General features: G+C 30.1%; 2 protein-coding genes across 2 annotated transcripts; one reads left to right on the top strand and one right to left on the bottom strand.

Moving 5' to 3' along the window:
* The first annotated feature begins 2,106 nt into the window (after positions 1-2,106).
* On the top strand, positions 2,107-4,834 carry LOC108782461 (protein TSSC1). Its single transcript, XM_018550741.1, has 6 exons — positions 2,107-2,225; positions 2,435-2,660; positions 3,175-3,392; positions 3,487-3,668; positions 3,746-4,036; positions 4,672-4,834. The coding sequence occupies exons 1-6, from the start codon at positions 2,184-2,186 to the stop codon at positions 4,832-4,834; spliced, it is 1,122 nt and encodes a 373-aa protein (XP_018406243.1). The 5' UTR covers positions 2,107-2,183.
* Positions 4,835-5,041: 207 nt separating this feature from the next.
* l(1)G0004 (RNA-binding protein pno1) lies at positions 5,042-6,908 on the bottom strand. Its single transcript, XM_018550740.1, has 3 exons — positions 6,773-6,908; positions 5,748-5,837; positions 5,042-5,572 (listed from the first exon to the last, which is right to left on the bottom strand). Exons 1-3 carry the CDS (start codon positions 6,896-6,898, stop codon positions 5,042-5,044), a joined length of 747 nt encoding a protein of 248 aa, XP_018406242.1. The 5' UTR covers positions 6,899-6,908.
* Between the last annotated feature and the right edge of the window lie 5,904 nt (positions 6,909-12,812).

Below are 12,812 nucleotides of genomic sequence, written 5' to 3'. Positions count from 1 at the left end.
TATGTCCTATGTATTATATATAGAAGATAGAAGTGTAAAATAATTACTGAATCATGACAGCCGAATGTCTAAGGGCTTTCAAGTCTTATTGATAAGCGCTATAAATAGCATGTATCCAATCAAACCGTGTTCAATCGTGTGCAAAGTAACGACGAAAGTAACTGTAAATTTCGTTACCGTTACCCAAAAAATGTAACTCGTTACCGTTACAGTTACCAAAAAAAGAAAGTAACGCAGTTACCAGTAAAGTTACCAAAAAAGTAACTTGTAACTGTAACTTCGTTACAAGTAACGAGTTACTTCCATTCCCTGCAAATCATATTAAAGAATCTCTAAGCGCTGATTAGTTTTCTTTGCTGAATGTATTCTATAGGAAGACCCCGTTAGCCTACAACCCCGATTACATACACCATTCACATTGGCCGGTGCATAATAACTTTTCTCTGCTTTACCAATGAGGTTATATTATATTTTTAAATTGGCCAATCAACGAGCAATGCGTGCAATCGGGATTGTAGGCAATGGCCTAGTTTACATCGTGCAATTGATACGAGTACTAACCAGTAACTTTCTATTGGATTATCTTAATTTCAGCGTTATTTGTAAACATATACATGATATGTGTATTTAATTAATTATTTTGATGCATATTTTACTAATTTAACACGTTATTCTTTAAATACATTGCTGAAATTAAGATTATTTAATAGAAAATTACTAGTTAATACGTGTATCAAATGCTCGGTGTAAAAGGGGTACTGAGCGCAGCTACTCGAAATCTCTATATTCTATCTAATCAACGTATTCTTCTAGATTTAAATTTCTGATTGGATAATCTGGAAGAATACACCAATAGCAGCGAATGCTTAATTATTGAGCTTGCCAAACGCGCCCATTGGTTGCGTTCAGCAGAAAAAGCAGCTTTGCAACTGTTGTAAAATTCTTGAATATGATTGGTTCATACATTTAGATTCAATAAGGAACTAAAAGCAAGACCAATCATATTAATGAATTTTGCAACAGCCGCAAAGCTGTTTTTTCTGCTGAACGCAACCATTGGCTGCATTTAGCAGAGAAAGAAAGTAGCTTTGCAAACTGTAAAATCCTTAACATGATTGGTTTAGATCCAGTGAGAAATTAAGGGAAAAACTAATCATATTAAAAACTTCACAGTTGCAAAGCTGCTTTCTTCGCTGATTTTAAAATACTTTTTCATGCTCGACGATCATTTTTAACATCAAAATGGATCACATGATTGAAATTGCCGCTTGATATCAATTTTCAAAAACCATATGACTGTATCTTTATCTTTGTTTAATATTTAATGAACAACAAAGAAAAATAATCTGGATGCACCCAGATAAATTTTATGAACGGAGCCTTTAGGTTTGTTTTTTTTTTTTTTAGCTGAACACAATTTAATGTACGCTCTTTGTATTTAAAGTGAAATAAATATATGTTTAATTTTGGCAAAGAGTAAGAAAGATTTAGTAAAGTTGTCTTAGTGTAACAATGAAAAACAAACTCTGTTCTTTGTCATTGGACTCGAATAGAATAGTCTAGTGCTCGTTACTACTAAACTAATAGATTAGCTTTAATCATGGTTTACTTTTTATCTTCTTCTAGTTAAAAAAATTAGAAAAGGATAAAGAGTAAATTAAATTGAGATTAAAGATTTTTATACAGTTTTACCTACATTAATAGAAATAGGATATATAGGTCGATTCTTTCTCTCTACCACTCGCATCGTGTGTTTGGACAAGGCCAATGTGAACACGGCGTTATATTGTCATATCGATGTCATGTCAGTTTACGATATATCATGATATCCTTGACGTTTGAGTGTTTCTACTTTTAATTAAATATTTAATTACCCGTTATTGCAGAACTCGGACTACATTGATGTCTATATTCTCAGAGGATTATTTTTTACTCAGAACAATGATTTTTTTAACTAAATCGTGTATTTCGAGATCTAAAGTTAGTGCAAATATGAGATAATAGTTTAAATTCTTCCAGTTATCTTCACAGATATTAGATATAGACCAATATAGACAATTGTTTACGACGTGCTTTCGACTATCTCTTTCTACAAGGATTGTTATATCTATATGAAAAGTCAACATCATATTTCCTGACAAAGTGCAATATATTTTATATGGTGAAACACAATATTCTCAAAAATGGAAAATGATAATCCTGTTATATATGGACTCGAATTTCAAGTATGAATATATTACAAGTTAATTATGAATTTTAAATAAACTAGTATATTTTTTATTTTTTTATTTTATGCTATTATCAAATAACATTGTCTATTATTAGCTATTGCGCTATTTTAATATTTATTATATATTGCGATTTAAATGTTAAAATTTTGATAAAATGTATTTGAGAATATATATAATAATTTTAATGTTGTCTTATGTTTTAGACTAGAGCACTGTCAGCTCAAACAGCTGAGACAGATATTGTGAGATTCTTGGTAGGAACGCAATCTTTAAAATTCAGCAACAACCAGGTTCATTTAGTAGAACTTGATGAGGAAACAGGAAATTTAAAAACACAAGTGTTCCAGCATCCAATAGGAGAAATTTGGTCTTTACAGGCTTCTCCAACTAAACCTGATGTATTTATTACATGTTACAATAGTTTAAGTGGTAAATAAGCCTTACATCACACACACATATATATATATATATTCAATTTCTTAAAATAATATTTTATTATTTAAACTGAAATCATTTATCATTAGATATTAATTATTAATTTTAATAATTCATATTAGTCATTATATTAGTTTTAGTATTAATAATTATACTATATTATTTATTTTATTGAAAAAAACAAAATGAAGAATACAAACTCATTTATTATCACACACATTAAAATGTCTTGAATTAATTATTAACTCAGATTTTAATCTTATCAATTATTGTAACATAAAATTTAATATTAATTTTTGTAACATTGAAAATGACCTGATCGAAGTCGAAACATATGTTTCGTTTATGTAATTTTTATATTATGATTATTTAAATTAAAACCGTTTTTACATTATTAGCTCTTTGCCCTTATTATATCTATATTGTTTTATACTTACAAAGCCTTATATTATTTTTAATTATATTTCATGACAAAATATGTCTCTTGAAAGAACTCTTATTTTTCTAGAGGAAGGTACCTGCCAGATGAAAGGAGCAGTGTGGAGATTCCCTGAGATAAAAGAGTACACTAATGATATTTTGCAACTCGATAAACTAGCTGATATTGATACGACTCCACATGGCACTGATCTTAAAACTATTGCCTATCACCCTATGGATAGCAAGAAAGTAGTTTCAGTAGTAGATAATAATTTTGTTTTGTGGGATTTAACTGAAGGACCACAGGTTATTGATCTTTATTCTTTTATCCAATCAAGATTACATTATACTATCCTATTGTTTTAAAAACTGCCTTTTTAATAATCTTTTATACATTTAGGTTACAGTAACAGGTACCTTAGCAGGTAAGGGTCAGCCACGATTTACGAATGGTAAATGGAATCCTCATAATGGTGCTAATCAGTTTGTAACCTTGAATGACAACAATGTTCGTGGATGGGATTTTAGAAGTCCGGCCAATGCTGCTTGGTCTATTTTATCTGCACATTCGCAAATTATTAGGTAATAATGGTGATAACATAAAGATTGATTTTTGATAGAATCAAAGTCATAATATTTTTATCGTGTAACTTGTTTAGGGATTTAGATTTTAATGCAAATCGTCAATATTTGCTATCTACTTGTGGTGATGATGGTTACATGAAGTTTTGGGATATCCGACTTCCCACGGAACCAGTGTTGTCACGTATGGAACATTCACACTGGGTGTGGAACATAAGGATTAATCGGTTTCACGATCAGCTTGTTTTAACGTCTAGTAGTGATTCCAGAGTGATATTAAGCAGTATTGCATCCATATCATCTGAACCGTTTGGTCATTTGGTGTCAGACGAACCTTTGCAAAGCGAAGAATCTTGCGGAAAAAAGAAGTAAATGAATATATTAGTTTGATGCAAAAATAATATCAAATTTTACTTGTCTGATTTGATTAAAATGACAAATTATTGATTGATCAAAAACTGTTAATTGATTACTTCATGTATAATCATTTGAATGGTTTTTAATAGATCCGCTTCAATAATTGTCTTCAAAATCATTTTCAATGAATGCAAATTATCTCCTTTTCATTTTCAATACTGTCACCTTCGTGAAATTTTTGAAACCATTATTACATTGTCTGTTCGTTTGTAATTTCCTAGCCAAATATTTCATTAATTCTTCGACTTATTTCTGCTGTTTTAAAACCTAGTTTGAATTTTTATTCTAAATATAGAGAATTGCTTTTTTTTATACGTAATAATAATAATGATAATAAATGATCCTAAAGTTAACATTGAACAAAATTATAATAGCAAATTAACAAAGTAGAATCTGCGCTCAAAAATAATACAACATGAACACAATCGAACGTATCCTTATTGTAGAATAAAGCTCCTAAAGTTTAAAATAGTAAAAACTGACATTATTTTTGCATCAATCTAACATTAATCTAATAATCTATTAATCTACAGCTCTTAGTCAATTCTTACATAAAGTATCAAATTTTATTTTTATAATATTTTAGACTAGAAGATGGTCTGGTAGGAAGATACGAGGAGCACGAAGATAGTGTGTATGCAGTGGAATGGTCGTCTGCTGACCCTTGGACTTTCGCATCTCTCAGTTATGATGGTAGATTGGTTCTGAATAAAGTACCGCGTAAATACAAATACCAAATACTTCTGTAAATACATATATATATTTCGTGAAAAATAATGTTACGCATCTTACATAATTTTATTATAAGTTTAATTTTTCTATGCAAAATGATATCATATACAAAAAATATGAAGTGTACATAGATGTATACATAATGCCAAACATAATTTTATTACTATCAATAATATATATACACGTATATATGTACAAATAGAATATGTAGATATATATTCCATTTAGAATTGTTCCGATATCTTGCTAGCTATGTTTCTTAATTGTCCATAAACCTTGGAAGGAGGACTTCCTAAGATTAAATTACATATCGCTCTACGAGCTAATTGTATATTCTGAAAAGAACCGAGGATGTGTATTTTTGTATCGGCTATCACAATTCTGGTTTTTGTTACGTTCTCGATGGTAAACTTTGTTCTTCCACCTTTGCCAGCTAATCTTCCAATTGCTCTAGACTGGTGATCCCCTTTCATTTGTTGCTTGACATCTTGTATCTCGAAAGATTCCACAAAGAGATCATCCAGACGTAACAAAGCCAAAGCGTCCTCCACCTCGAATCCACAAATGAATGCTTTCACGAAGTCTGCCGCTTTTTGGAGGTACGAAATATCTGGGGTTTCTGGTGCCGTTCTAATTTCCACATTTCTGGTTTTTACATTGAAACGTACTTGCAATTTCAGATGTTCGGTGATGGGTGTAAATATTTTTATCCAGTTTTCTTTTAAAGGTGAATATCTGTGCGCTGGTACTGATATCTAGAATCACATTTGTTCAAATGAAGTTTACATATGAATTATTTTTTACATTTAAAAACAATTTTTGTCTTTTAAAAAATCAGAACTGTACTTAATTTAAAAAAAAACTTTAAATTATGTCTTCTATGACTTAATCTTGCTATTACATATTATATTTTATTGCATATCATATTACCTTTCTTTGTTCTCCACCTTGTACATTCTTGGCTTTCTTTTTGGCTGAATACTGTCTTGCCTTTCCCTTTATTCCATTAACTGTCTCTACCTAAAGGACAAAAAATATTCATTATTTTTCAAATAAAGCACTTATATAATGACTTTCAAAGTTAAACATATTAGAAAAAAAAAAGTAAGGCAAACAAGATTACAACGTGATACTTAATGTACAGATTAAAACATAGAGAATTCATAAAAAATTAAACATAAATATATTTAGCTTACTTTAAAGTTCATGATTTCTTTTTATTAGTACAAATTGTACAAGTACATATGATAAATAAAGTGTCAACCAACTGTTATGTTCTTTATGGAAAACAATTACTCTCTGTTTAGCAGAAAACAGCTTTGCACACGCGTGCGCATACATATAATTATCGAAAGATTTTTTAATGATTGATTCTTATCCTTAATTTTACATAATTTATAATTAAACTGATAGTTTTGTAGTTATCACTTTTAAAGTTATTACAAAACCATTAGTTTAATGCTAAAAAAAAATATCTTATATTATCACACAAAGTGAGGTTAAGCCTAAATCACGAGTCTAAGGTTAAGTTTAAACCACGTGATAACTAGAAAATGGAAAATACTGCTTTTTCGTTACTGTTATTTTATCATATATAATAATAAATGTACAACGACAATCTCATTAATAATTGCAGAATACAGACATAACTGTTGGAAAGTCATTGATAATGTATGTAACTACACACATGGGAACGATATAATTTTATTTTCATAACTGAAAATTTCTGCAATATTACAACACGTTGAAATGATGCTGAAATATTGCTTGAATGTTACATACTATTTGGAGTATTTAGATTTGTCTATTATGCGTTTTTATCCGCATAATGTAACCACAAAAATAAATTAAAAAATAACAATTTTAGTAGGTATTCTTTTATAAAATATAATTATTTTAAAAAAAATTGGTTTTTAATTTCAGAATAATACTAAGTGTGTAATTTAACACAATACCTCCATCATGCAATCATCGTTAACTTGACGTTTTTTGGCTGTTTTCTCCATTTCAATTTCTCTTGCTGGAACCTGGAGCCAGTGATGCGATTTCCAACCCGTTTGCACTTTCGATGGTAGCGGCATGTATCATGGGTAGCGGCAGCCTGACGCAACCGGTAGCACACACAAACATGATCTGTGCACACAGCAAGCAAAGCTCGTGTATACGTGCGTGTGTCTCTTTTGTAGTAGGAGCGCGTCGACCATATATGTAATATGGCGTCGACCATCGCGCTGTCCTTGTCTCTCTTAATAGTTCCTCCTTGTTCGCCTTCGACGCGCTAAGAGCGAACGAGACAGCGAGAGAGAATCTGAGAGAGAGAGAGAGAGAGAGAGAGAGAGAGAGAGAGAGAAGAATCCTTCTCGCTGAACTCCATGACGCACAGAAAAACGTAAGGCCGTAAATGTAATCAGTAAGCGTTTTGGCCAATCACAGTAGAGACCGTAAGGCCGGTAGTGAATCCAATGTTAAGGTTGATTTATACTGGCCGTAAACTGTTAACTTATGCCGTAATCTGTAAAAATTGACCAATCACAGTCGAATGAGAGGGGAATAATCGATTATAATTGGTCAATTTTTACAGATTACGGCCAGTATAATCCAACCTTTAAGCGGGGAGCACAGACTTTTGCATAAAGCATGTGCATAAGAAATTTCATTGGCCCATTTTCTTATGCATGAGTCAGTGGACCAATCAAATTCTTTATGTATATGGTTTATGCGTTATGCAAAAGTCTGTGCTCCCCGCTTTACGATTTCCTTAGGCCTATAGCACATGAAATGCATAACTGTGCATAAGCATAACATAAGGCCGCTGGACCAATGAGCATCCAGCATAAAGACGCCATATTGATTAACATAAGATGCTCATTGGTCCAGCAGCATTATGTTATGCTTATGCACAGTTATGCATTTCATGTGCGATAGGCCTAAGGCCGTAAATGTAATCAGTAAGCGTTTTGGCCAATCACAATAGAGACCGTAAGGCCGGTAGCGAATCCAATGTTACGATTTCCCTACTAAAGCCTATGGCACACAGAAAAACGTAAGGCCGTAAACATAATTAGTAAGCGAATTGACCAATCACAGTTGAGACGTAGCAGCGACTGCTTACGTTCTTAACTGTGATTGGTCAATTCGCTTACTGATTACGTTTACGGCCTTACGTTTTTCTATGTGCCATGGGCTTAATACGTCTTACGGCTTACGTTTTTCTATGTGTTTCTGGCTTAAAGCCCGATCTACAATTGCGTAAACGTAGTTGTAGTTGTAAGAATTGACACTAATCACAGTTGAATACGAGGAGAATATTCGACTGTCATTGGTCAATTCTTATAACTACAACCACTTACAACTACGTTTACGCAATTGTAGATCGGGCTTAACGGTTGTTACGGATACGTCATATACCTCGTAGCGGATGGTGGAGGTTTTTTTTTCCGCTGAACTTGACTTTTTTCGCTTTACTGCTCTGTCCAGCTGTTTATATCTTTTCCTTATACCATTATTAATGGATAAAAAGAGATAATTTACTTACAATTAGCTGACATTTAGGAAGTTTCAATGGAAATGAATTTTTGTAATAAAGTTATGTAGGTGCACATATATAATCGAGAAGATAATCATAATAATTATGTTGTATAATTATGTATAAATTTTGCAATTTTTTTTGCTGAACACTTGTTACTCGACTAGAATGTATTTTTAAGGATAACACCTAAATTTTATAAAATAATATATGTGAATAATCATTACGTTTTCGTTAACAGAATTGCGAAATAGAGACTAAATTCATCGATTTTTGATAACATCTCTGAAAGGTTAACAGGTCCGTTCGTAGATCATCCGCGTAGATCATTTTAGATTATCATGAATAATTCTCGCGATGCTTGCTTATACAAAGAACTTGCTATTCACAAAATTGTTTTACTTCGATACGGCATGTTTTTCAATTATAAAAAATCATAAGACGCAAAAAAGTCTTGTCAATATGCTTCCTCCTTCGATTGAATGTCACCGTCCAAGGGAGATGGCTGACATATGGAATTAATATACAATATAAACGTATGTGTGTGTGTGTATATAAATGTGTATGTGATTAGAACGAAATTACTTTGAATGTGAATAAAAATTAATTCAGATCAAAAAATGCGTTGTCTTAATACAATTTTCATTTGTCTGAAAATAAAAGAATTTATGATTTGATTTTTTACGCATTGCGAATATAAAATAATAAATTTTAATTAAAAAATATTTCACACAAAAAAGTAAAATTGAATTTTCTATTATATATAACGAATAATAATTTTAATAATAAATAATAACTTTCTATTATTTCATAGCAAGTCGTGATTGTTATAATTTTTAATGCGGCAATTATGCTTTCAATAGATTATCTAGAAATGTTGATTAAAATAAATGTTGCATAAACAAGCTGCGATATATGATCATATTTGAAGATAAAATAAAAATAATATAAAATATTACATATAAGGCTATGTTCAGATTCCCACCCGAGTGCCACTCAGGTATCCTTCTATCCTTATTGTTTGCCAAATGTTAAACAAGGATGACATGACACCCAGGGAGTACTCGGGTGGGAATCTGAACACGCCGTAAATTATGCTTGCGTTAAGTAGTGCGTAATAGAACATGGCGAATCGTTCGATGAAAATGGGTAGAATATAAATATAAAACAAGCAAACGCATTTTTTTATAACACATTTTTCATTGTCTTATAAGTCTATGGTAATTAATAATTAATAACAAGAAAAAAACCTTTTTCATCAATGTGTCTACAATAATTATTAAAAGATACAATTAGCAAATTACTATGTTGTGTATTCACTTTGTGTAATAATAGGTAATAATATAATTGTAATATTTTCTCCATATAATCATAGCGCGATATCTCTCACTTATATATAGATTTATCCACTTGGATTATTATCAATCGTTTACTTCCTTTTTACTGCTATTTATATATCGTATAACCAAATACTAAAAATACAAATGTTTTGCATATAGCAGGTTTTAAAGTCATCAAACCACAATCCCAATCTGGTGATCTTAAAACGCACATCCATATACATAATATAATATTTTTTGCGGATTTGCCTACAAAATTAAGGAGCTCGTCAAGCGCGGGACTGTATAGTTTTATGCATATATACATATATATAATATATATATATATATAAAAACAGATGTAAAAGATCGTTTGTTATTCGGCATTAATTATTGTAGATTGCGCGTAGATGGTAGCATGTAGACTTTACATCGTTAAACGAACCACAAAATATCAACATCAATTATTTATTGAGCTTCTCACACGTACACCTGCTTCTCCAAATTACTGATGGTTGTACCGATAGTCATCTCGCATCGTCACTCGGCATCTTCTGATCTTTGGCGCATTATTTAATCGCTCAGCTTTACATTACATGCATACATATGTGATTATACGGCAGAGATACTTTAGAAGCTCCTTAATTATGCGAGCATGCTAAATGTCCGCTTATACTTAAGATATATCTGTATTTACACAAAGAGCTTACTTTTTGTTTATAATCTATACAATCATATAAATGTAATATTCAATGATAAAATTGTAACATAATAATGCCTAGCCTATCTATCTAATGCGAAAGAGAATATTTTTTACATCGAAATTACAATCCTTCCACTATTCCTGTATATTCTGCAATTAAATTATTATATATATTACACATGATCCTATTTGCATTACAGGATACGGATGAAATCAAGTCGTGTACCCATTTCTTTGTATTTTTATATACATTCAGGTGTGTGATCTCCCATCCGAGTAAAATAAGCATGCTATTATATACAATGTGACCCAGTGTGTGTATATATGTGTTGTTTTTTGTCTCTACAATAAAAGTAAAATATAATAAACAAGCAATATTCTAACTAAATAATTTAAATCGATATTAAAAATAGGAACAAATTCAACGAAACTACAACCCAATAAGCAGTCTCTGTCTCTCTTAATTTTTTTGGGATATAGATCGGTGAAATTCTTTCCTATTTTAAATATTATTAAATTCAGTATTTAATCTTATTGTGAGAAAAGCATTTTTATTAAAGTGTCGCCTGGTAGCCATCGAGCCTTTGGGAAAAATATCAGAAAATTTTTTTATGCACACACTATATAGTTGAGCACTGCACTTATCGTATTTTGTACATTCTATGTCTATATATTATAATGATCGTTACAACAAACTTTCTCATGTAATAAAGGTTTACTTGGTCTGTGTGATGAGAAATCGGAGATTTATACAAAATTATCTATGGCCGATATTTATAGTCCATTCATATTTAGTTATTTTCAGACAGTCTTAAGTAATGTCTTAAAATGCTAATATACAGTCTTCTGATTGGCTTATGACATCATAAGATTTTACTTAAGACAGTTTTAAATATAAGAATCGATTAAATACCGCTCTATGTTCTCAGAAACAAGATTATAATCACATTTTAATTTTTAACGGTATACATGGTATAATTCATGATCACAATTGTAGACAAACTCTAAGTAGAACGTATTTATCTGTACTGTTGTCATAGAAAGTTGTGTATAGAACGTTTAACACACATATAACATTTACAGAAAATTAAAGGATATTTGTAGGAACGTAGCAAAGATAAATAATTATTGAGAAATTATTAATATAATATATATATGTATACATATATATTATATTGTATAAATGTATATATATTATATAATGTATATATGTAATATACATATTACATAATTATAATATACATATATATATATATTACATATACATTATATTACATACATATATATATATATATATATAATTATTAATTAATAATCCAGGAATATTATTTACTAAATAACATTTTAAATTTGATTTGTCGCGTGAAAAGGATATCTATAATCAGAACTGGATAAGAAATGCATATTTTCATGTAAAATTTGAATAGTGCTACGTGATGACTACTGCAGGCTTAGCTAGAACTTTAAAGATTCTCAACTGTGTGTAAGTTACATTTATACAATATAAAACTAGATTATCTGTTCACAAAAACAATAATCGATATAAATCACATACATAGATTTACATTTGTATATATGTATGCACATATAATTCAATGCAGTTTTAAATTTGTATAAGAGTTAGTATCTTAATTACATGAACGCGAGAGAATAATTAATAATAATGACAATTACTTCTTGCACAATTTTAATTATTACTAATTTAATAAAAATTTAAACAGTTCCTATATATACAACGGGTAATGCTTTTTGTCCATCTTTACAAGAAATTATTTACAAAATATATTCATTCATATATTACCTATATCAAATTAACATTTTTTTGTATTAATTAGTTTTCTTATAATAGTTATTCCTATCATCTTCACATATTCATGCGTTCTTCCAACGTTCACTGTATTTACGTTTCATAAATAAAATAAATCCTTTTCAAAAGTTCTATATCCCGTTCTCTGCGATATTATAACTCAAGACGAACTCTCTTACTGAAAGACTATGTTTGCTAAATCTGAAAAACGAAAATATTATAGTAATGTAACGAACTTAATCGCTAAATTGCTGGTTAAAATACACATTCATCTCTGGAATATTAATTACAAATGTGAAAAACAGCTTTTACGTTTGCGATTGTTCTTGTATATGTAAATTTATTACTCTCAGTATTTAAGATGTAATTATGATATAACTGTCCAAGTATCGGACTAACGTCTCTCCAAACCATTTTTATCTTTCGCATAGATAAGTACGAAAGCGTTACTGTTTTGTGTCTTGGTGTGGAGCTTATAACATATGGCAGAAACTAATTCGTGTTAAAAATTCATATATATCATTATTATATATATATGTATATATAGTGTGCACTTTACCTACATATATATATGTATATGTAGTTTTCTGTGTGTGTGTGTGTATATATATATACATATATATACATATATATATATATA

The sequence above is a fragment of the Cyphomyrmex costatus genome, unplaced genomic scaffold, assembly GCF_001594065.2.
Source record: "Cyphomyrmex costatus isolate MS0001 unplaced genomic scaffold, Ccosl1.0 scaffold127, whole genome shotgun sequence".
Classification (NCBI taxonomy): Eukaryota; Metazoa; Arthropoda; class Insecta; order Hymenoptera; family Formicidae; genus Cyphomyrmex; species Cyphomyrmex costatus.
Note: the sequence above shows the minus strand (reverse complement) of the source record. Positions and strands in the feature narration are given on the sequence as shown.

Excerpts from the sequence above, each read along its gene's own strand:
- LOC108782461 (XM_018550741.1), top strand. The coding sequence starts at position 2,184 with ATGGAAAATGATAATCCTGTTATATATGGACTCGAATTTCAA. Across the intron at positions 3,393-3,486 it reads ATTTAACTGAAGGACCACAG|GTTACAGTAACAGGTACCTT; the intron begins GTTATTGATCTT and ends TTATACATTTAG. Across the intron at positions 4,037-4,671 it reads GAATCTTGCGGAAAAAAGAA|ACTAGAAGATGGTCTGGTAG; the intron begins GTAAATGAATAT and ends ATAATATTTTAG.